Raw genomic sequence first — 20,356 nt, 5'->3', positions numbered from 1 at the left:
CGTGGGCGTGGTTTCCGGCTGAGGAGGCGTGCCTTCCGGTCGTCCCACTGGCTGGCCTTTCTTCCTGGGCGGGACTTCCTAGCCATCATTATTAGGCGCCTGGCTGCAGAGCTGGTAGGTGGTCTGGACGGTAGGGTTAGTTTGGCTGGCGAGGTCTGACCTTCTAAAGAGGACTCGGAAGGACGCTCTTCCTCACTCCCTTTTTTCCTTCCCTCGATGTCTCAGTTTGCGCGGACGACCTGGGCTTTCGGTACTACCACCCACCTGAGGCCCTTCCGCTTCCTCTTTTCTCAGGCTCCGCCCCCAGCGTCCCGTGGCCATGACAACGGCCCCACGGGACTCCCTGGTGTGGCAGCTGGCTGGACTGCTGCGTCAGTCGGGTGAGTGGATTTCCGGTTGGGCTGGGGCGAGGTGGAGTGCTCCTACTTTCTGGAATCCTGCCCCCATAAAAGTCACGGAGTTACAGGTGTTTAGGGTTACGGGGGTCTAGGTATCAGAGTTCTTTTATTTCTTTGCTTCTGCCTGGCATGTTCGCTCTGGTCCAGGTGCCGACAGTGCCCTTTGTCTTTGACAATCTAAAACCATAACAGTCCTTCGAGGCCAAGCTCAGGAGTACCACTTCCTCTGTGCGTTTTCTGATACCTTCAAAGGGATCTACCCCTCTGAGACGGGGACTGCTCACGATTACTCTTGTGTAGCAAGTTATTAAGTAACAGCATAGTTGAAAACATTTCATTTGGAGTCAGACCCATCTGGGTTGGAAATCCGTACCCTTTCAAACTTGGCCAAGTTGTTTAAGTTTTGGAGCCTCATTTTTCCCAACCAACTAAATAGCATAATGATTTTATTTCCTATGGAAGTTGTTGTGGGAATGAATTTTAATTCTCATAAAGCATTTAGTGCAATGTTTGCACATATAGTAAGTGCTTGAAAATTGGTAACTATTGTTACAATCTCTAGCCTCAGTGCCTAGGCACAATGGGGCCCCAGTAGTTGGTTAATATGATTAATAGGACTTTGAGTTCAGACAGAAGTAGCAAGTGCCTACTAGCTATATATGATCTCAGTCAAGATTCTTAACTTATTTGAGCCTCAATTTTCATCTTTCAGATGGAGTTCATAGTGCTTCTCTTTCAGAGTTTCTGATGAGGTTTAAATGAGGAAACACGTCAAGTTGCCTGGCATATATTACTCAGTTAACGTTAGCTGCCTTCCACCACTGTGCACATTGGTGATATCTGCAGAATCCCTGCTTACAGTTCTCTTGCTTTCTGGGTCATGTTATTTAACAGTACATATCTTATCTCCTCTTTTAGATGGAAGAGCCCTTGATCCATTTCTTTATCTGCGATACCCTAGTGCCTCCGAAAAAAAAAAAAAGCCAAACTCATTGCCATCATGATTCTGACTCATAGTGACCCCCATTGGGTTTCCAAGGCTGTAGATCTTTACAGAAGTAGATTGCCCATCTTCTTTCTATGGAGCAGCTGGTGGGTTTGAACCACCAACCTTTTGGTTAGCAGTCACATGCCTTAGGCACTGTGCCACCAGAAAACCTTACCCTAGTGCCTAGCGTGTAGACAATCTTTCATGCAAGGTTGTAGGATTTGCTAATTTATTCAGCAAAAATCCGACATGGCTCTAGGGGCAAGGGATGGGGAGGGTGACTATACAGAGTGTGACTATACAGAGGTGGTAGGAGGGAGATTTTTCAGTATAGTTCTGTACCTTGATTGTGGTGGTGGTGCAGGAAGTTACGCATATTATAAAATGGCATAGATCTATATGCACAGGTATCAAAGTGAACTTCCTGCTTCTGATACTGTGTTCTACCAAAAAACTAAAAACCAAACTCACTGCCATTGAGTCAATTCCAACTCATAGCGACCCACTTTGGGTTTCTGAGGCAGTAAATCTTTGTGGAAGTAGATTGCCTAGTGTTTCTTCTACAGAGTGGCTGGTGAGTTTGAACCACCAACCTTCTGGATAGTAGTCAACTGCCTTAAGCACTGAAAAACCAAAACCAAACTCACTGCTGCCAAGTCAGATCTGACTCATAGTGACTCCTCCTTGGGTTTCTGAGATGGTATCACTATGGGGCTTGGAGGCTGCTTTTCACTTGGGTGTGGCTCTATATTAAGGCAGGGGCCTGAGGTAGGTAGGCTGGGGGCTTGGAGGCTGCTTTTTGCTTGGTTGTGGCTCTATATGAAGGCAGGGGCCTGAGGTAGGCAGGCCCAGGGCTTGGAGGCTGGTTTTCACTTGGGTGTGGTTCTTTATTAAGGACGGGGACTGAGGTAGGTAGGCCTGGGCTTGGAAGGTGCTTTTTGATTGAGTATGGCTCTGTATTAAGACTGGGGGCTGAGGTAGGCAGGTGAAGAAGGGTTGGGAACAACTAAGGGAGACGAACTTGTCTCTGAGTTTGTTGTCCTGTGGTGGCTTACATGTTGCTGTGAGGCTGGAGGCTATGCTACTGTGTTGCAAAATGCCAACTGGGTTACCTATGGAGGAGAGGTTTCAGCGGAGCTTTTGGGCTTAGGCAGATTCAGAAGGAGGAGGCCTTCCACTTCTCAAAGAATTGGCCAGTGAAAACCTTATGAATAGCAGTGAAATACTATCTGATACATTATGGGAAAAATTTATGAACAGCCCTGAAACATTGTCCAACATAGTGCTGGAAGATAAGCTTGTCAGATCGGAAGGCACTCACATTTGACTGGGGAAGAGCTGACTCCTCAGACTAGAGACAACCTTAACAATATGGGTAGAACAAAGGTTTCGGGACCTCCATTGGCTGATGTGGCACGACTCAAAATGAGCAGAAACAGATGCAAACATCCATTAATAATTGGGACATGGGATGTACGAAGATTGGAAGTTGTCAAAAATGAAATGGAATGCATAAAGATTGAGATCCTAGGCGTTAATGAGTTGAAATGGACTGGTTTTGGCCATTTTGAATCAGGCAACCATATGATCTACTTTGGTGGGGATGACAAATTGAAGAGGAATGGTGTTTCAAGATCTGTCCTGAAGTACAATGCTGTCAGTGATAGGATAATATCCACATGCCTACAAGGAAGACCAGTTAATACTACTATTATCCAAATTTACTCACCAACCACCAAAGCCAAAGATGAGAATATTGATGATTTCTACCAACTTCTGTAGTCTGAAAGTGATTGAACATGCAGTCAAGATGTGTTGATTATCACTGGTGACTGGAATGCAAAAGTTGGAAACAAAGAAGAGTCACCGGTAGTTGGAAAATATGGCCTTGAAGATAAAAATAATGTTGGAGATCGTGTGATAGAATTTTGCAAGACTAAAGACTTACTCATTGCCAATACCTTTTTTTTCCAACATCGTAAGCAATGACTATACACATGGACTTCACCAGATAGAATACATCAGAATCAGATTGACTACATCTGTGACAAGAGGCAATGGAGAAGTTCAGTATCTTCATCCAAAACAAGGCCAGAAGCTGATTGTGGAACAGATCATCAACTGCTCATATGCACATTGAAGTTGAAGACAATTAAAACAAGTCCACAAAAGCCAAAATATGACTTTTATGATATCCCTCCTGAGTGTAGAGACTATCTAAAGAATAGATTTGATGCATTGAACACCAATGACCAAAAACCAGAGCAATTGTGGGATGACATAAAGAACATCATCCATGAAGAAAGCAAAAGGTTATTAAAAAGACAAGAGAGGAAGAAAAGACCAAAATGGATGTCAGAAGTGACTCTGAAACTTGCCCTTGAGTGGAGAGCAGCTAAAGCAAATGGAAGAAATGACAAGACAAAAGAGCTGAATAGAAGATTTCAAAGAGCAGCTCAAGCAGACAAAGCCAATCACTGTAATGAAATGTGCAAAGACCTGGAGTTAGAAAACCAAGAGGGAAGAACACGCTCAGCGTTTCTCAAGCTGAAAGAACTGAGGAAAAAATTTAAGCCTCAAGTTGCAATATTGAAAATTTCTATGGGCAGAATACTGAATGATGCAGGAAACATCAAAAGAAGATGGAGGAATACACAAGAGTCACTGTACCAAAAAGAACTGGTTGATGTTCATCCATTTCAGGAGGTGGCTTATGATCAAGAACCAATGGTATTGAAGGAAGAAGTCAAAGCTGCACTGAAGAACTGGCAAAGAACAAGGCTCCAGGAATTGACAAAATACCCATTGAGATGTTTCAACAAACAGATGCCCCACTGGAGGCACTCGCTCGGTTATGCCAAGAGATTTGGAAGACAACTACCTGGCCAACTGGCTGGAAGAGATCCATATTTGTACCCATTCCAAAGAAAGGTGATCCCACAGAGTGTGGAAATTATCAAACAATATCATTAATATCAACATGCAAGTAAAATCTCACTGAAGATAATTTAAAAATAGTTGCAGTAGTATATTGACAAGAGAGCATCCAGAAATGCAAGCTGGATTCAGAAGAGGATGTGGAATGAGGGATATCGTTGCTGATGTTGGATGGATCTTAGCTGAAAGCAAAGAATACCAGAAAGATGTTTACTTATGTTTTATTGACTATGCCAAAGCCTTCAATTGTGTGGATCATGACAAATTATGAATAACATTGAGAAGAATGGGGATTCCAGAACGCTTGATTATACTCGTGAGGAACCTGTACACAGATCAGGAGGCTGTCATTCAAACAGAACAAGGGGATACTGCATGGTTCAAAATCAAGAAGGGAGTGTGTCAAGATTGTACCCTTTCACCATACTTATTCAATTTGTATGCTGAGCAGATAATCCGAGAAGCTGGATTATATGAAGAAGAATGTAGGATTAGGATTGGAGGAAGACTCATTAACAACCTGCGATATGCAGATGACACAACTTTGCTTGCTGAAAATGAGGATAACTTAAGGAACTTACTGATGAAGATTAAAGACTACAATCTGCAGTATGAATTATACCCTAATATAAAGAAAACAAAAATCCTCACAACTGGTCCAATAAACAGCTTCACGGTGGATGGAGAAAAGACTGAAGTTGCGAAGGATTTCATATTACTTGCCTCTACAATCAACACCAATGGAAGCAGCAGTCAAGACATCGGATGACATATTGCATTGGGCAAATCTGTTACAAAGAATCTCTTTCAAGTGGTGAGGAGCAAGGATGTCTCCTTGAAGACTAAGGTGTGCCTAACCCAAGCCGTGGTATTTTGTCACCTCATATGGATGTAAGAGCTGGACAAAGAATAAGGAAGACTGAAGAAGAGTTGATGCTTTCGAGTTGTGGTATTGGAGAACAATGCTAAGAGTACCATGGTCTGCTAAAAGAACTAGCAAATCTGTCCTGGAAGAAGTACAGCCAGAATGCTCCTTAGAAGTGAGAATGGCCAGACTTCATCTCACCTCCTTTGGTCATGTTGTCAGAAGGAACCATTCCCTGGAGAAGGATATCATGCTGGTAAAGAGGAGGGTCAACGAAGAGGGGTGGGAGGGCCCTCAATGGGATGGATAGACACAGTGACTGTAGTGATGGGCTCAGGTACAGCAAAGATCACGAGGCTGGCATAGGACTGGGCAGTGTTTTGATCTGCTCTGCATAAGGTCACTGTGAGTCGGAGACGACGCAACAGCACCTAACAACAACATCAGTAACGGGAGTAGATTGCCCAACCTTTCTTCTGAGGAGTGGCTGGTGGATTTGACCTGCCAGCCTTCTGCTTAGCAGTCAGATGCCTTAGGCACTATGCCACCTAGGCCACCAAAAGAAATAAAGATAAAACACCTAGTCAACTTTTGTGTAAAGTAAGTGATTACAATCTAAAGATTCAGCATTGTTGGCTATTGAGAAGGCTTCCTAGAGGAGCTAGGTCTTGAGCTGCTCAGAGTGGAAGGAGACATATCAGATAATGGGGAGGCTGTGGACCGAGCTGACTGTATTTCCAGCATTGTGAGTAGCCCAGGTTGTCTTGAGCAGAAAGTTTATGTCGAGGAGAAGATGGAAGGAAGTTTCAAAGAGGCGGTTGGAAGCAGTTTCATGTATCAGGCTGAAGAACTAGGATTTTATTTTGAAGATGAGAAGAACCATCATAGGTTTTTGAGCAGGGGAGGCTTGGGAAGGTTGATCATTCAGTGGACGACGCACAGTATGGACTGGAGTAGACACATCTTGGGCTCACAAAGTCTAGAGTTAATGTGAAGATCAGCTGACAGGCTGGGATGAGGTCCCTGGCCATCTTATGATCAAGATGCAATTGTTGTTGTTATGTGCCATCGAGTTGGCCCTGACTCATAGTGACCCCTCCTTGGGTTTCCAAGGCAGTATCACTACGGAAGTAGGATTGCCCAACCTTCCTTCCGAGGAGTGGCTGGTGGGTTTGAACCGCCAGCCTTCTGGTTAGCAGTCAAGTGCTTTAGCCACTATGCTACCAGAGCTCCTTCCCAAGATGCAATATGCCTCCTCTTTCTCTGTCTCCCCCGCCCAGGGGACGTGGTCCTGTCTGGCTGTAGCACGCTGAGCCTGCTGACTGCCACCCTCCAGCAGCTGAACCACGTGTTTGAGCTGCACCTGGGGCCATGGAGTCCTGGCCAGATGGGCTTCGTGGCTCTGCCCTCCCACCCTGCCGACTCCCCAGTCATCCTCCAGCTTCAGTTCCTCTTCGACGTGCTGCAGAAAACACTTTCACTCAAGGTTCTGGGGCTGGGTGGGGGGCAGCATGCATAATGGTGGAGGCAGTGGAGGCAGGGGCTAGGGTAGGGGGATGGGTGCAAGAAGCCTGTGGGGCCAAGGTCTAGATGCTGCCAGAGCTCCAGGTGGTGCCTCTAAGGAAGGGATACTGAGGAGGGTGAGCTGTAGTGCCTCTGTGACCTGAGTGCCATTTCTTTCAGCTGGTCCATGTCCCTGGTCCTGGCCCCCCAGGGCCCATCAAGATTTTCCCCTTCAAGTCCCTTCGGCAGCTGGAGGTATGGGGGCTATAGGGTATGTTAGGGCTCAAAACCCAGCTTGAGGCAGCCATCTGGGGAGGAGGAAGGAGAGATGGCCTCATTCTGTGAGGAGGCCAAGCCTGAGTGTAGCTGGTACCCTGCAGTAATGTGATGTCCACTTTCCCATCTACCACCTTCCCGAACCGTAGCTGGGCTTTGTCATCTTCTCCCCCTTCCCACCCCCTGGAGGGGGGAAATGAGACCTGTCTTGTGTGACATTCTACCTTCTTCCCTCCCTTCGGTCCCTTGCCCCAGCTCCAGGGCGTCCCTCTCCACTGCCTGCGTGGCCTCCGTAGCATCTACTCCCAGTTAGAGAGCCTGATTTGCAGCAGGAGCATCCAGGCGTTAGAGGTAAGGAGGGTGCGGGTGGGCCCAGACGCCTTGTCCAGAGAGACCCACGGGAGGGACCAGTCTCTGATGTTCGTCCTCCTCCTCTGCAGCCTTTGCTGCCTCCTGCCTCCCTGCAGTGTCCTTGCTCCCTCACAGCATCCGGGGCCTACCCACCCTCATACTTTACCTTACTGTAGTAAATCTAGGGTCTTGACTTACTGCTTAGAACAGGGACCTGAGCTTTCTTTAAGTCTGTACCTCCAGACTGAGCCCAGTGCATGAAGAGTGAGTGAATGATTGGGTGACAGAGCTGGGCTGTGATGGAGGGAGGGGTGAGAGTGGAGGTGGTGAAGCGCCCCCAACCCCATCTGCCTGGCTCAGGAGCTCCTCTCGGCCTGTGGTGGTGACCTCTGCTCTGCCCTCCCCTGGCTGGCTCTGCTCTCTGCCAACTTCAGCTACAATTCCCTGACTTCCTTAGACAGCTCCCTGGTGAGTGCCACAGTGGGAAGGGGATGGTGAAGGGGTGTCTGTGGGCTGAGGAAGGGCTGGGACAGGCCTTTGGGAGCAGGCTGCCTGGCCTGGGAGAGCCTCTGCAGTGAGATCGCTTTGCCCCTCCTCCCTGTCTTTCTCAGCGTCTCCTGTCAGCTGTGCGCTTCTTGAACCTGAGCCACAATCGAGTCCAGGACTGCGAGGCCTTCCTGATGGTGAGTGTGCAGCCTGGCTGGGCCTGCGGACCTGGCCTTTGATGGCTTTAATCCTCTGTTTTGTGCCCAGTGTTTCTTCGCTAGGGTGGGGCCGCATTTGGGAGGTAATACTGTTTGGGGGCTCAGGCGCTAGTATAACACAAACCAGAGTTTAAATCTCAACTTGTAACACCTGTGTGACCTCACCTGTAAAGCAGGAGTCCCAGAAGTACCTGCTTATTCACCACTAGAGTGACTGGGAGGGAATGTAACGTGACGTTACTTATGTAATGACTTAGCCTGTACCTAACTCATAGAGTGGTCACTTGCTTCTGTGATGGTGATGAAGAACCCCCCCCCTTCCAGGACTTGTCTGAGCTCTCCCATCTGGACCTCTCCTATAACTACCTGCGTGTGGTGCCCAGAATGGGACCCTCAGGGCTTGCTCTGAGTACCCTGATACTGCGAGGCAATGAGCTCAGGAGTCTGCTTGGTGGGTAGGGGAGGTGGGAGTGGGGTGAGTGGAGGGATGGAGATGGGAGAGGTGTGGAAGGGAAGGGATGGAGGGAAGTGTGAGACTTGGGGTGTGGTTCAGGTGCCTCTTGTGCTTCTTTGGGCTCACGGGGAGGTAAGGTGCTTAGGTGTGACTCTGGGCCATGCTCTCTCCTACACCACACCCCACCATACCTGTTCACCCCTGGCATTCACTCATGCCTGCCCCCTTCCGTCCCACCCCACAGGCATGGAGCAGCTGAGGAACCTGCGGCACTTGGACGTGGCCTACAACCTGTTGGAAGGGCACAGGGAGCTGTCGCCACTCTGGCTGCTGGCTGAGCTCCGCAAGGTGAGATACGGTGCTTCAGGGACCTGGGCAGGTCAGAGACCTGGGCCCAGCTCTGCAACCCCTCCCTCCATGCTCATTTGGCCACGGGCCCTTCTTCATAAGGACAAGGCCCCAGGCCCACCTCACTCCCCTCTTCCTGCCCCTCAGCTCTACCTGGAGGGGAACCCTTTGTGGTTCCACCCTGCTCACCGAGTGGCCACTGCCCAGTACTTGTCACCCCGTGCCAGGGATGCTGCTTCTGGGGTTAGTGAGCTTTTTGTGTTCACTCTGATTCCCCTTTCCTGCCAGTCCCACCCCCACCCTGCACTCTGTTGCTTCTGCCCTACTGCATCCTTGGGTGATGGTGCCGAGGACCCACATCCCTGCTTATTGCTCTTTGTGCCTGTGTAGCTTGGTGACTGTAGAGGACGTGGAGGGTTCCCACCCCACCTGGGAACTCACCCAGGGGCCCGCTTTTACCATAACACTCTCCCTCTGTCCTTTTATCTTTGCCCAGTTCCTTCTTGATGGTGAAGTCTTGTCACTTACTGATTTTCAGGTCAGTGTGGAGCAGCTGGCGGGGGTGGGCAAGCAAGGATTGTTCTGGAAGGATGTGAATGAAATGGAGGGCTGTTGGGGCCAGCTTGGGCTAGGCAGAGGCCCTCCTCTGCTCCAGTCTCTTCTTCTGTTGTCACACGCCAGACCTCCACCTCCTCAGGGCTTGGCCCTGCGACCCCACCTGTGTCCTGGCCAGTCGGGAGTACCACTGAGACCTCAGGCGGCGCCGACTTGAGTGACAGCCCTTCCTCTGGGGGCGTTGTGGCCCGGCCCCCACTTCGGAAGGTTAAGGTGAGTGGTGTCCCAGGCTGCCTGTACTCGGGGTTAGGTCTTTTTACAGGGGGTCTGGGTGGCTGATGGACTAGGAATAGTAAGGGCTTATCCTAGCTTGTCGGATGGGTGTTAAGGTGGGTTGGATATATGGCTATGGATGGCAGGACCGTGGGCCCTGGCTTTCGTAGACCTTCTTTCCTCTCCCCAACTTCAGAGCCGAGTCCGTGTGAGGCGGGCTAGCATCTCTGAACCCAGTGATACTGACCCAGAGCCCCGGACTCTGGACCCCTCCCCAGCTGGTGAGTCACCCGGCACCTCACAAGCTCCCTCCCCCCAGCTAGTCCTTTAGTTACTGTGAATGGATGTGGAGGAAGAATTTATGGAGTGTTGTCAGAGTCTCTTAGTTTCTCCTTTTTCCTTTTTAAGGAAAGAAGCAGCAGCTACTCATGGGCAGCCTTTTACAAAATGTCTCTCAAGGGACAATTGATTTTGTGAGATGGCAGATTACATAATAAGAGGGTTTTGTGGCCAGATAAGTTTGGGAAGTGCAAGATGAAGCGAAGTTAGATGGGTTTCTGTGCTGCAGGACTTTCCAGGATCTTAGTCATGTGAAAGCTCCAAGAGTAACTGTGATGTGCATTTCTGAACTGCACGTGAGCAGTGTTCCATAGAACATGCTGTGGGACTTGCTGCTGGGAGAGCCTTCAGTCTCCCTCTGGACACCCCACCCCATGCTTCACCCCTTTACTTCACACTGAGAAGCACCCATGAGAAAGCCTGGGACCGTCTCAGGGTGCGTGTGGTGCGGTGTGGGCTTGCTAAGCTGTGTGTTCCCCACCCCCGTCCAGGCTGGTTTGTACAGCAGCATCGGGAGCTTGAGCTCATGAACAGCTTCCGGGAACAGTTTGGCTGTGACTGGTTGCAGTATAGGAGTCACTTGGAAACCTCTGAGAACCCCCTTCTGGCTACTTCCAAGACCTCTGACCTCAGCATACCATCCCTGGATACCCTGGGCCCAGAGCCTCTGCCCAGTCCTCCATCCCCAGAGAAGAGAGCCCACAGCCCTGAGGAGTCACCACCAGAGGAGGTCAGGGTGGAGCCGGAGCCCCAGGAGGAAGAGGAGATGGAGGTGCTGGAAGAACGGGGAGGACAGGAAGACCAGGGAGGAGAGGAAGACCAGGGGGAGGAAGAGGAGCGGGAGCAGGACCAAGTGGAAGGTGAGTGCTCCGTGTTGGAGCCACGAGGGGAGACGGGCCGAGGGAGGCTGAGAGCTGTTGGTGGGTCTTGGGAGGGTTAGAAGAGCCCAGGCTTGGCAGTAGGGGTTGATTCCTTTCGGACCGAGGCCCACCCACTGAAGGGCAGAGTTTCTGGGCACCTCTCCTTCCCGACAGGGCTCCTCTCTGGGTCTCTCTGCAGTGGAGCTGTGCCGCCCCATGTTGGTGTGTCCCCTGGAGGGACCCGAGGGCGTGCGGGGCAGGGAGCGCTTCCTCCGGGTCACCTCGGCCCACCTGTTTGAGGTGGAACTCCAGGCAGCTCGAACCCTGGAACGGCTGGAGCTTCAGAGTCTGGAGGCAGCTGAGCTCGAGCTTGAGACCCAAACCCGGAGAGAACCAGCGCCTGGCGTGAGTAGGGCTCGGGGAAGGTGCTGGGCTTCCTTCAGCAGCCAATTTCGGCAACACAGCCGTGTGTGCCAGACCCTAGGCTGGGTGCTTCCCACTGGGTCTCCATTGGTGCTTGGTGCTGGGGAGGGGAGCTGTGGGGGCTGAGGCTTGGCCTCCGTGCTTCCGGAGGCCTTGGTTAGGGTGGACCTTGTGTGCTGGAGCCTGCATGTTGGCACGAGCCTTTTCCTGGGCCCAGAGCTGCTGCTTCCTTCCCTGTTGCTGATGCCTCCAGCCTGCCCTCTGCCCGTGCAGGACTCACAGCTGCTCCCTGTCCTGGTTCTGCGCTTCTCCTACATCTGCCCTGACAGGCAGTTACGTCGCTACATGGTGCTGGAGCCTGACGCCCATGCAGCTGTCCAGGTGGGCCGGGGGGCTCAGGCAGCTTACAAGATGCCTAGGGAGTGGGTCCAGCCTGTGAGGGCCAGAATGCCCCTACTCATGCTGCCTGCTGGCTCCTCCCATTCCAGGAGCTGCTTGCTGTGTTGACCCCAGCCACCACCACAGCTTGGCATCAACTTGGGGAAGTGAGTGACCCTCGAGGGGGCAGACTCCAGTGTCTGCGTTGTGGCCATGAATTCAAGCCAGAGGAGCCCAGGCTGGGACTGGACAGTGAGAATGGCTGGAGGCCTCTGTTCCAGAAGACTGGTATGAGCCAAGCCTTGACCTCCTGCCTGTCTTCTCTTGTCATTTCAGGGCAGTGGCTCTGAGGAGCACATGGGGAGGAGGAACGCTGGGGAGGATAGGATGCAGGCAGTGGGACACGTTCCTGCTTGAAGGCCAATCTAGGAAAAAGAAAAATGCCTGCCTGCTGCATTTACCAAAGAATGAAATTACACCCCTGGAGCTGGGCTCTCAGTTTTTTCGGGAAATGGAACCTTGCCATATTCTCCACCTGCCCCTGCCTCGGTGGCTGCAGGCCTCAGCAGACCTGGCAGCATGACGTGTGTGCTCCATGGGGTTACTATGGCCGCCCCTGGGGTCCCTTCTGTGGTGGCATAAATAACATTACTGTGTGCCACCCTGTCTTTTCATTTGAGCCTGATTTCTCATCTGAACAACAAGAGAATGAATTTACCTTGTGATGATCTTATAGGATTTTAAGGCAACTGGTGGTGGCCCAAATTGGAGCGCTGGTGGTGAAAGTGGTTAAAGCCCTTGGTTGCTAACCAAAAGGTCGGTTCAAACCCACTAGTACTCTGTAGGAGAAAGGTGTGGCAGTCTTCTTTAAAGATTACAGCCTTGGACACCCTATAGGGCACTTCTCCTCTGTCCTGTATGGTCACTGTTGTTGTTACGTCCCGTCGAGTCATACCTGACTCATAGCGACCCCTCCTTCGGTTTCCGAGGCAGTATCACTACGGAAGTAGGATTGCCCAACCTTCCTTCCAAGGAGTGGCTGGTATGGTCACTATGAGTCAGAATTGACTTGACGGCAAACAGCAACGGGACTGGTAGAAGCTAGCACGTGCCTAACACATTGTGGGTGCTCACAGACTGTTTCTTCTCTCACTGCTGATCCATGTCCTGCACTCTTTACCTGGTCACGTTCACTCCTATGACAATCTGTGACAGCAATACCATTATTGACGTTTCTTTACAGATGAGGGACCAGGTGCAAAGGGCTTGGGTGGCTGGCCTTAGATTATTCAGCTGTTAAGTGATGGACCCTGGGATGTAGAGCATCGCAGTACTGGGTTGGCTCAAGCCTGTGGGGGGACACAGTAGGGCCTGGTTGAATTTGGCCTTCTCTGAGGACATGATGTCAGCAAGTGGGTGTGGTTTGAGGAGACTGTGGGCCCTGGTTAGCTTTGCTCCTCCCTCCCCGGGGCATGGGTGAGGGCAGCAGCAGTGACTGGAGAGGAAGTTTGGTGGGTCAGGAAATGATGGGTCCTGTATGAAGCTGGAAACGTGGCCCAGGGAAGTCTGAGAGTGGGTGGGGCTCATCAGGAGCATGGTGGGGTTGCTGCTCAGTGTTTGGGGGTCATGGGGGCGACTCTCCTGCTGTGTGATTTTTTTCCTCCAGATTCTCCTGCTGTGTGTCCCAACTGTGGTAGTGATCACGTGGTTCTTCTGGCTCTGTCCCCCACTGGGGAGCGAAGACAGGGAGATAGGTCCCCAGCGCGCTCTCTGTCCCCCAGCCCTGTCTGTGACTCCCGTGGCCACAGTGACCCCAACAACAGAGTTGACAGCGACCCATCTCAGGCACTGGCCTCTCAAGACCACAGCACTTGGAGCCTTAGTCCCCGTGAGTATGGACACAACAAGACAGAGGTGGCATTTGGGGGCAGTGGAGCTGCAGCTGTGGACTGCCAGGGCTGACAGCCCACCACTGGCCCCCAGCCCCTGACCGCTGTGGCCTCCGTGCTGTGGACCACCGCCTCCGGCTCTTCTTGGACGTGGAGGTGTTTGCTGATGCCCAGGAGGAGTTCCAGTGCTGCCTCAAGGTCTGTGCTGCCCTGGCTCTGCCCCAGGCCCCTCCTGACCCATTGCCTGCCATCTTCCCCACAGCAAACTGAGCCGAGCACCCGCTCTGCAGCCACCAGGTCTGGTTTCACATTTCACCCAAGCAGTTACCTACTGTGTGGCTGTGGACACAGGCCTTGACGTTGGACTCAGTCTCTTGTCTACAGTGGAGATGATAATACCTGCCTCAGTACGTGTGGTGGGGATGAGAGGTCATGTCTGAAGCTGCCTAGCACAGCTCCTGGTCTTTAATAATGGGACCTTCTCTTGTGATCATAAATACACGGTGTTAACTGGACCCTCTTTGAGCATGTTATATGTGGGACATTAAGGATCTAGAGCAAATCAGTGCTGCCCTTGAGCGTCTACTGTGGCAGGAGAGACTGATAATGGTCATGGCGTCTGGCAGGGCTGAAATTGGCTCAGGTCTTAGAAGGGGCATTCTGACCCAAGCCGGCCAGAGAAGACCCCCTGGGGAGGTGTCATCTAAGCCACATCTTGATGCAGCTGGTAGCGTAGTGCCTAAGGCACTTGACTGCTAACCAGAAGGCTGGCAGTTCAAACCCACCAGCTGCTCCTTGGAAGGAAAGTTGGGCAATCTACTTCTGTAGTGATACCGCCTCAGAAACCCAAGGAGGGGTCGCTGTGAGTCAGGTCTGACTCGAGGGCACATGACAACAGGTAAAGGAGGCAGGGTGTGTGTGGAAGGAAGCAGGAGAAGGCATAGTTCTCTGTTGAAGTGCTGGTGCCTGGGGGAGCCAGAACATGGCACGGGGGCAGAGGGCCTGCGAGGAGTCTGAAGGGGCAGCAGGGACCACTTAGAGCAACCTCATGTGTCTGCCAAGGGTTTGGATTTTATCTTGAGGGCCATGGGGAGCCATGGAAGGATTTGAAGCAGGGAAGTGTTGATTGGTTTTGTGGTTAGACCAGCTGACCTGGCTGGGGCTGGGGCTGGGGAGGAGGGGCAAGAGAAGAAGCAGGGAGACCAGCTGAGAGGCTGGTGATGCATCCAGAGGAGGAGCCCGGGCCCAAGTGGAGGCAGGCCTGCGGGCGGAGAGTGGTGGCAGAGGTGAAGGCGTTGAGCTCAGGGCAAACTTGGCAGGATGCTGACGGGTTAGCAGTGGGGAGGCTGGGCCGAGCCCTGTCACAAGTAACTCAGCTCTCAGCTTGGTGCCTGCTTTCCTGGTTCTGTGTTCTTGTGACTTGTCAATTTCCTCTTCCCCTCAGGTGCCACTGATGTTGGCAGGCCACATGAAGGAGATTCTGTGTCTTGTGGTGGTGTCTGATCGCAGGCTTTATGTGTTGAAGGTGACCGGGGCGATCCGGTGAGTGGGCTGGGCTGTGGCCAGGAGGGTCAGGGCCCCTGCTCTCACATACCCTTACTCTTTTCTGTCACTCTGACCCTCACTCTCTCCCCAGAGGGCCTCCTGCTGGCTGGCTGCAGCTGGCCCTGGCCATCCCCTTGCAAGATCTGAATGGCTTAGAGCTGGGCCTGGCAGGACAGAGCCTGCGGCTGGTGTGGGCAGCTGGAGGGAGCAGCTGTGTCCTACTGCCCCGAGATGTCAAACGTTGCCGAGCCTTCCTAGGGGAGCTCACTGGTGAGACAGGAAGGGAGAGAAGGGCTGGGGGCAGTGGTGCCCAGGGCTGAGTGCTCATATCTGTGTCCAGCAGTGGAGACAGAGTCATGTTCCTTGGTGTTTCTGACCTCTGGAAATGCGAGGAGGGGGCAGGTGTCAGGGATGGAGAGGTTGGGATAAAGGCAGTCAGAGTCTTCCCTTTCCTTGCTGGCCTGCCCAGATGTCTTACAGTCTCTGCCCCCCACCTGGAGGAACTGTGTCAGTGCCACGGAGGAGGTGGTGACCCCACAGCACCGGCTCTGGTGAGTCAGTGGGAGGCTAGCGTGGTGTCTGGACACCCTGCCTGGGAATCCAGGCCCCACAGAGTCCCAGACGTGCTCCTGCACTGAGCAGCCCTAGGCCGGCCCTTGTCCTCATGCTCATACCTTCCCACAGGCCCTGGCATCTCCTCCTGGGCCCGGCCCTGGTGCTGCCAGCCTGTTCCTTCCCTTGCCTCACTTTGTATCCCCGGCTAACCATCCTTCCTTTGTCTGCCGGGTGCCCCCAGGCCGCTGTTGGACAAAGACTCTTCCTCGGAGGCTCCTCGGTTCTTCTACCTTCGGGTGTTCCTGGTAGAAGGTGAGGCTGGTGTGCTGCAGTGTTTGTGGGTGCTTCCAGGGACTGTGTCGCCCCTTGCCCCATTCCCTGTACCCCATCTTGTCCCAAGTCATTGGCCAGTCCCCAGCGGCTCCGCACTACTCTGGTGGCAGGTCTCAGTTCCCAGCCGTGGACTTCCTCTCACTTGAAGGCATACCTGAATGACAGCTCAGTGCTCCCTGCCTCTCCAGGCTTGGGGTCTGAACTGCCCAGATACCCTGGCTTCTCGGTGTCTGAAGTGGAGCAGATTGGCTGGCGCCACTCTGCCTCATGCTGCCAGAGAAGGCAGGATTGGGTCTGCCCTTTTGAGTAGGTTGGGCAGTGGGCAGGTCCCCTTTGTCTTGGACCTCACAGGTTTTGGAGGTTAGAGAGGTCTGGAGTTTGGGAAGGGTAGGCCATGGCCCCTCAGGGTATGGTTCTCTTCTCTCCTGACCAGTACTGCCACTAGCCAGGGACCTGGGCTCCTCTTGTGTTCTTCACGGCCTCACTCTCTCCCTCCAGGTCCTTTTCCATGCCCTGTGTCCTTGCTGCTGACTCTGTCCACTCTATACCTGCTAGATGATGACCCTGCAGGCACCCAGGCAGAGCCCCCGCCTCCTGCAGCATCTGGCGAGGCCTCTGAGAAGGCTGCTCCCTTGGTGCCGAGCCCTGCCGTGGGCGTCAGGGAGCAGCAGCCACTCAGCAGCCTGAGCTCGGTGCTGCTCTACCACACAGCCCCGGAGGACCTGCGGCTGGTCTTCTACGATGAGGTGTGTGGGAGGTGGGAGGTGGGAGATGGGACTTGTGGTGGAGGTGGTGGTCCGTGAGGGCAGTGTGGGAAATGGATCCAGGGAAGCTAGGAGTTGGAGGTATAGAAGTTAGAGATGGATAGTCGGGGTAGAAAGAACGCAGAAAGAACTAGAGTGGGGGGGAGTAGGCCACCTCGCTGGGTTTGGATGAGCAGCAAGTAGAATGGGAGGCAGTTGTGGGCAGTGGACAAAGCCTGGGTGGGACCAGCTATGTGGTATCAAAGTGGCCTTCAGAAAGTAGTTGGCCTCTGTGAGTTTTCATTTGAGCCCTTGCTCTGTGCCAGGTATTTGAGCTTTATAACCACATGAGGTCAGTACTGTTATTAGTCCCATTCTGCAGACAAGGAAACTGAGGCCTGGGGACGTAACCGGCTTTCCCAGGTCACACGTGGTAGAGCCAGGATTTGGGCCCATGCAGCTTGACTCTCGAGTTTATATTCTGTAAGACTGGGAAGATGGGAGAAATGACCGTAAACGTGAAAGCCCTCTGGAGGCTCAGACTCAGGATGCTTTGTGAGGAGAGAGACAAACTTGGGGAAGGGACAAGTGGATGACCAAGAGGGCCGGCGAGTTCCCCCGAGCCGTCCCCATTCCCACTCTGCTGTGGCCCTGCTGAGTCTCATCTCGCTTACCTGCCTGGCCTGCAGGTGTCTAGGCTGGAGAGCTTCTGGGCGCTCCGTGTTGTGTGTTCCGAGCAGCTGACAGCACTGCTGGCCTGGATCCGGGAGCCCTGGGAGGAGTTGTTTTCCATCGGACTCCGGATTGTGACCCAAGAGGCTCTTGACCCTGACTGGTGAGGCTTCCACCAGTGCTGTGGCCCTGGCCTTGGGCACTGACTGCCGTGGCTGCGGATATTCCTCTCCTGGGCTTGGGGTCTGGCTCCAGACTGGCCGTGGACTTTCTCCAGCCTTTGGGCCCAAAGTGACCCATGGCTCAAGGGAAGGGCAAGATTTCCCTTGCCCTGGCCTCTGGAAGCTCTGGCCCAAGGTGACAGGCTAAGTGGTCAGTTGGAATGTGCCCCCTGCACTTTTTCTCAGGTGTCAATAAAGTTGTTTGCATTCTAGCTGTCACGGGTGTCGGGTGTGCTTGGTCATGTCATTCGTGAGACTTGCTCTTCCCCCACTCTGGTCACTGCTGATTGAGTCAAGGCAGGACATCTGATCCCCGGGCAGGTGGTCCTCAGCTGAGCTGTGAGCAGGCATGGAAATGGTGGCCGGACGAGTGGGTTCTGACTCCCTCAAGTTTCATTTGGGCATTATGGACCTCTGGCAATGCTGCTGAGTCTGAGGTGTCTGGGAGAGGGTGTGAGGGGGAGTGGGTTGTGGGGGGGATGGTGGTCTTTGCTGGTTTCTGCTCTTGCCATCTCTGTCAGCACTGCCTCACTCTCAGCCGAGTGGTTTGGTGGGATTAACCCTTCCCCTCCCTCTGTCTCTCTGACCATGGTAATTGGTTCAAGAGGGCTCATATGTCCCAATTTGACCCACCAAGCTGTTGTCGTGGGCTTTCGTTGGTGCAACCAAGAAAGGGGTACTTTCTGTGTGTGAGGGAAGGACACAGGGAAGAGGTAACTGTGGGGAGGACATGGGAGGGGAGCTGTTGCATTGTGGGAAATTGCAGTCAGTGTCGTGAGACAAAGTGTATGCGAGCTGCTGTATGGAAAGTGAATTTGCTCTGTAAACTTTCACCCAAATCACAATAAAAATTGAAAAAAAAAAAAAAAAAGAAAGGGACACTTTATCCATGTGGCAATTATGAGAAGTTAAGCTAGGAGCTTCTGGCCGTGAGGAGAGTGCTTACCTGAAAGGGGAAGTATGCAGAGAGGAAGGCAGAGCCAGGAGAGGAAGAAGGCAGGCCAAGTCCTGGTGATGGCTTGGGACCCCTGCGGCCAGTTGGGCCTAAAGCCCGACACCCTGAGATACTATGTTCTGTGAACTAAAAGAATCCCACCGCCTCTTCTACCTGTTTTTCTTGGCTTAGCTGATTGGAACTGAATTGGCGTCACTGAAAGGTTTCTAACTAAACAGGCTCCCACTCTGACTTGCGTCGGCTTGAGTAGGGTTTGTTTCTTGCATCAAGAACGAATATAGGGACCAGGTTTGCTGGTCCAATAGAGCCTGGTGGAACCGCTGAGACTATGGCCCTAACTGCCCTTCAGGTCTGGAATTGAACGCACACCTGTGGTTTCCAGCCAAACAAAAGACAGGCATATGAGTTGAACATTTACCTCAAGTAGATACTCTCCTTGGAGAGAACAATCATGGGAGAAAGAAGGGCTGCTTGTGCACAGGGAGACAGCTCAGGGAGCAGGAGTGCATGGAGGGATGGACACAGGGAAGAGGTAACTATGGGGAAGAAGTGGGAGGGGAGCTGTTGCATTGTGGTAAACTGTGGTCAATGTCATGAGACAAAGTGTATGTGAAGTGCTGTATGGAAAGTGAATTTGCTGTGTAAATCTTCACCAAAATCACAAAAAAAAGGAAAAAAAAAAACCGAATATAGTGGTGGTCGTGACACCCACATGTTTGTGACACCACTGGTAAGAGAGCTTGAGGAAGGAATGTTGGGGACCCAAGTCAGGCTGCCTTCAAGGGGCCCCAAGGTGGAGACTGGGACAGAGTGTGTCTGATGGCTTCGGGCCCTGGTGGCGGCTGTCCTGGAGCGTTTCCATGCCAGGCGCTGACTGGGTGCCTGTGAGAGTGGCTGCTCCTTGCAGGTGGGGAAGCTGCTGAGATGAGTGACTTGCTCAAGATCACAGAGCCAGTAAATGGAAGAGACTTAACTGGAATCCAGGCCTTGTGACTTCACGCCCTGGGCTGTCTGTGAGCTACCGGGCCCTGCAGGCAGGTCTCACTGGAAGGAGAGTTGCTTCCGTGGGCGTGGGGACTGCTGAGTGTGATCCTGTACTTGTCCAGGATGGGCAGCCCAGACACACATTTCAGCTTCTCTTTCTCTCCAGAGTGGGGTAGGGTGTGAGATAAAGGATTTGGGGCCAGTCTTCAGCCCTTCCGGCTGACCTGGAGAACTGCCCCTGCTTTAGGGAGAGGCCGTGGCAGGGGACAAAGATGCTGAAGCACGAGGCCTAAGCTGTAAGAAGAATTAAAGGGGCGCTGAGTGCACTAAGAGACTGGAGAAGGGCACTGGACAGTGTGGGAGCGACTCTGAGGTTGAGGGGCTTCCGGGTGGAAGAGACCCAGGCTATGCTTTCTGTCTGGAACCACTGGGGACAGTGACCTGTCAGATGCTCCCCATGCCACAGGCAGATGGCAGGCCTTTGCATGGCATTTTGCAAGGACAGGCAGGACAGGGCTAGTGACAGTCCCGGCTTTCTCTTGATTGGAGGACGGAGGGGGCCCAGAGGTCCTGTGGGCCTCAGTGGGGCAGTCAGCTGAGAATGAGCTGCAGCACGTGCAGGGTCGTTGCAGGAGGACCAGCTGTGCCTGGGCCCGGAGGGGGTTGTGGCCAGATTGAACTTGAACTGTTTCGAGTTTAGACCAGGCCACTGGAGGGCTCACCTGAATGAGCTCTTCAGGCTCAGCTGTGAACTTGCTTGAACAATTTCTCTTAGAAAGATCAGCACGAGGCTGGTCCCCATGAGGC

At 52.7% G+C, this 20,356-nt stretch overlaps 1 protein-coding gene across 1 annotated transcript; it reads left to right on the top strand.

Moving 5' to 3' along the window:
* Window positions 1-319: 319 nt before the first annotated feature.
* On the top strand, window positions 320-17,556 carry LOC103192655 (serine/threonine kinase 11 interacting protein). Its single transcript, XM_042783354.1, has 24 exons — window positions 320-380; window positions 6,469-6,674; window positions 6,872-6,946; window positions 7,223-7,318; window positions 7,679-7,786; window positions 7,930-8,001; window positions 8,347-8,473; window positions 8,721-8,824; window positions 8,972-9,067; window positions 9,321-9,362; window positions 9,506-9,652; window positions 9,849-9,933; window positions 10,483-10,851; window positions 11,051-11,256; window positions 11,548-11,655; window positions 11,763-11,940; window positions 13,319-13,540; window positions 13,636-13,739; window positions 14,986-15,083; window positions 15,178-15,356; window positions 15,556-15,637; window positions 15,883-15,953; window positions 16,473-16,720; window positions 17,407-17,556. The coding sequence occupies exons 1-24, from the start codon at window positions 320-322 to the stop codon at window positions 17,554-17,556; spliced, it is 3,234 nt and encodes a 1,077-aa protein (XP_042639288.1).
* Window positions 17,557-20,356: the final 2,800 nt, after the last annotated feature.

Source organism: Orycteropus afer, unplaced genomic scaffold (genome assembly GCF_000298275.1).
Source record: "Orycteropus afer afer isolate SDZICR_OR568_19922 unplaced genomic scaffold, OryAfe1.0 scaffold00002, whole genome shotgun sequence".
Lineage (NCBI taxonomy): Eukaryota > Metazoa > Chordata > Mammalia > Tubulidentata > Orycteropodidae > Orycteropus > Orycteropus afer.
This window is presented reverse-complemented; position numbering and strand designations above follow the sequence as displayed.

Bases quoted from the DNA above. Each gene is read 5' to 3' on its own strand.
- LOC103192655 (XM_042783354.1), top strand. From the start codon at position 320: ATGACAACGGCCCCACGGGACTCCCTGGTGTGGCAGCTGGCTGGACTG. The intron at 9,363-9,505 runs GTCAGTGTGGAG...GTCACACGCCAG, and splicing joins TGTCACTTACTGATTTTCAG to ACCTCCACCTCCTCAGGGCT. The intron at 15,638-15,882 runs GTGAGTCAGTGG...GGGTGCCCCCAG, and splicing joins ACCCCACAGCACCGGCTCTG to GCCGCTGTTGGACAAAGACT.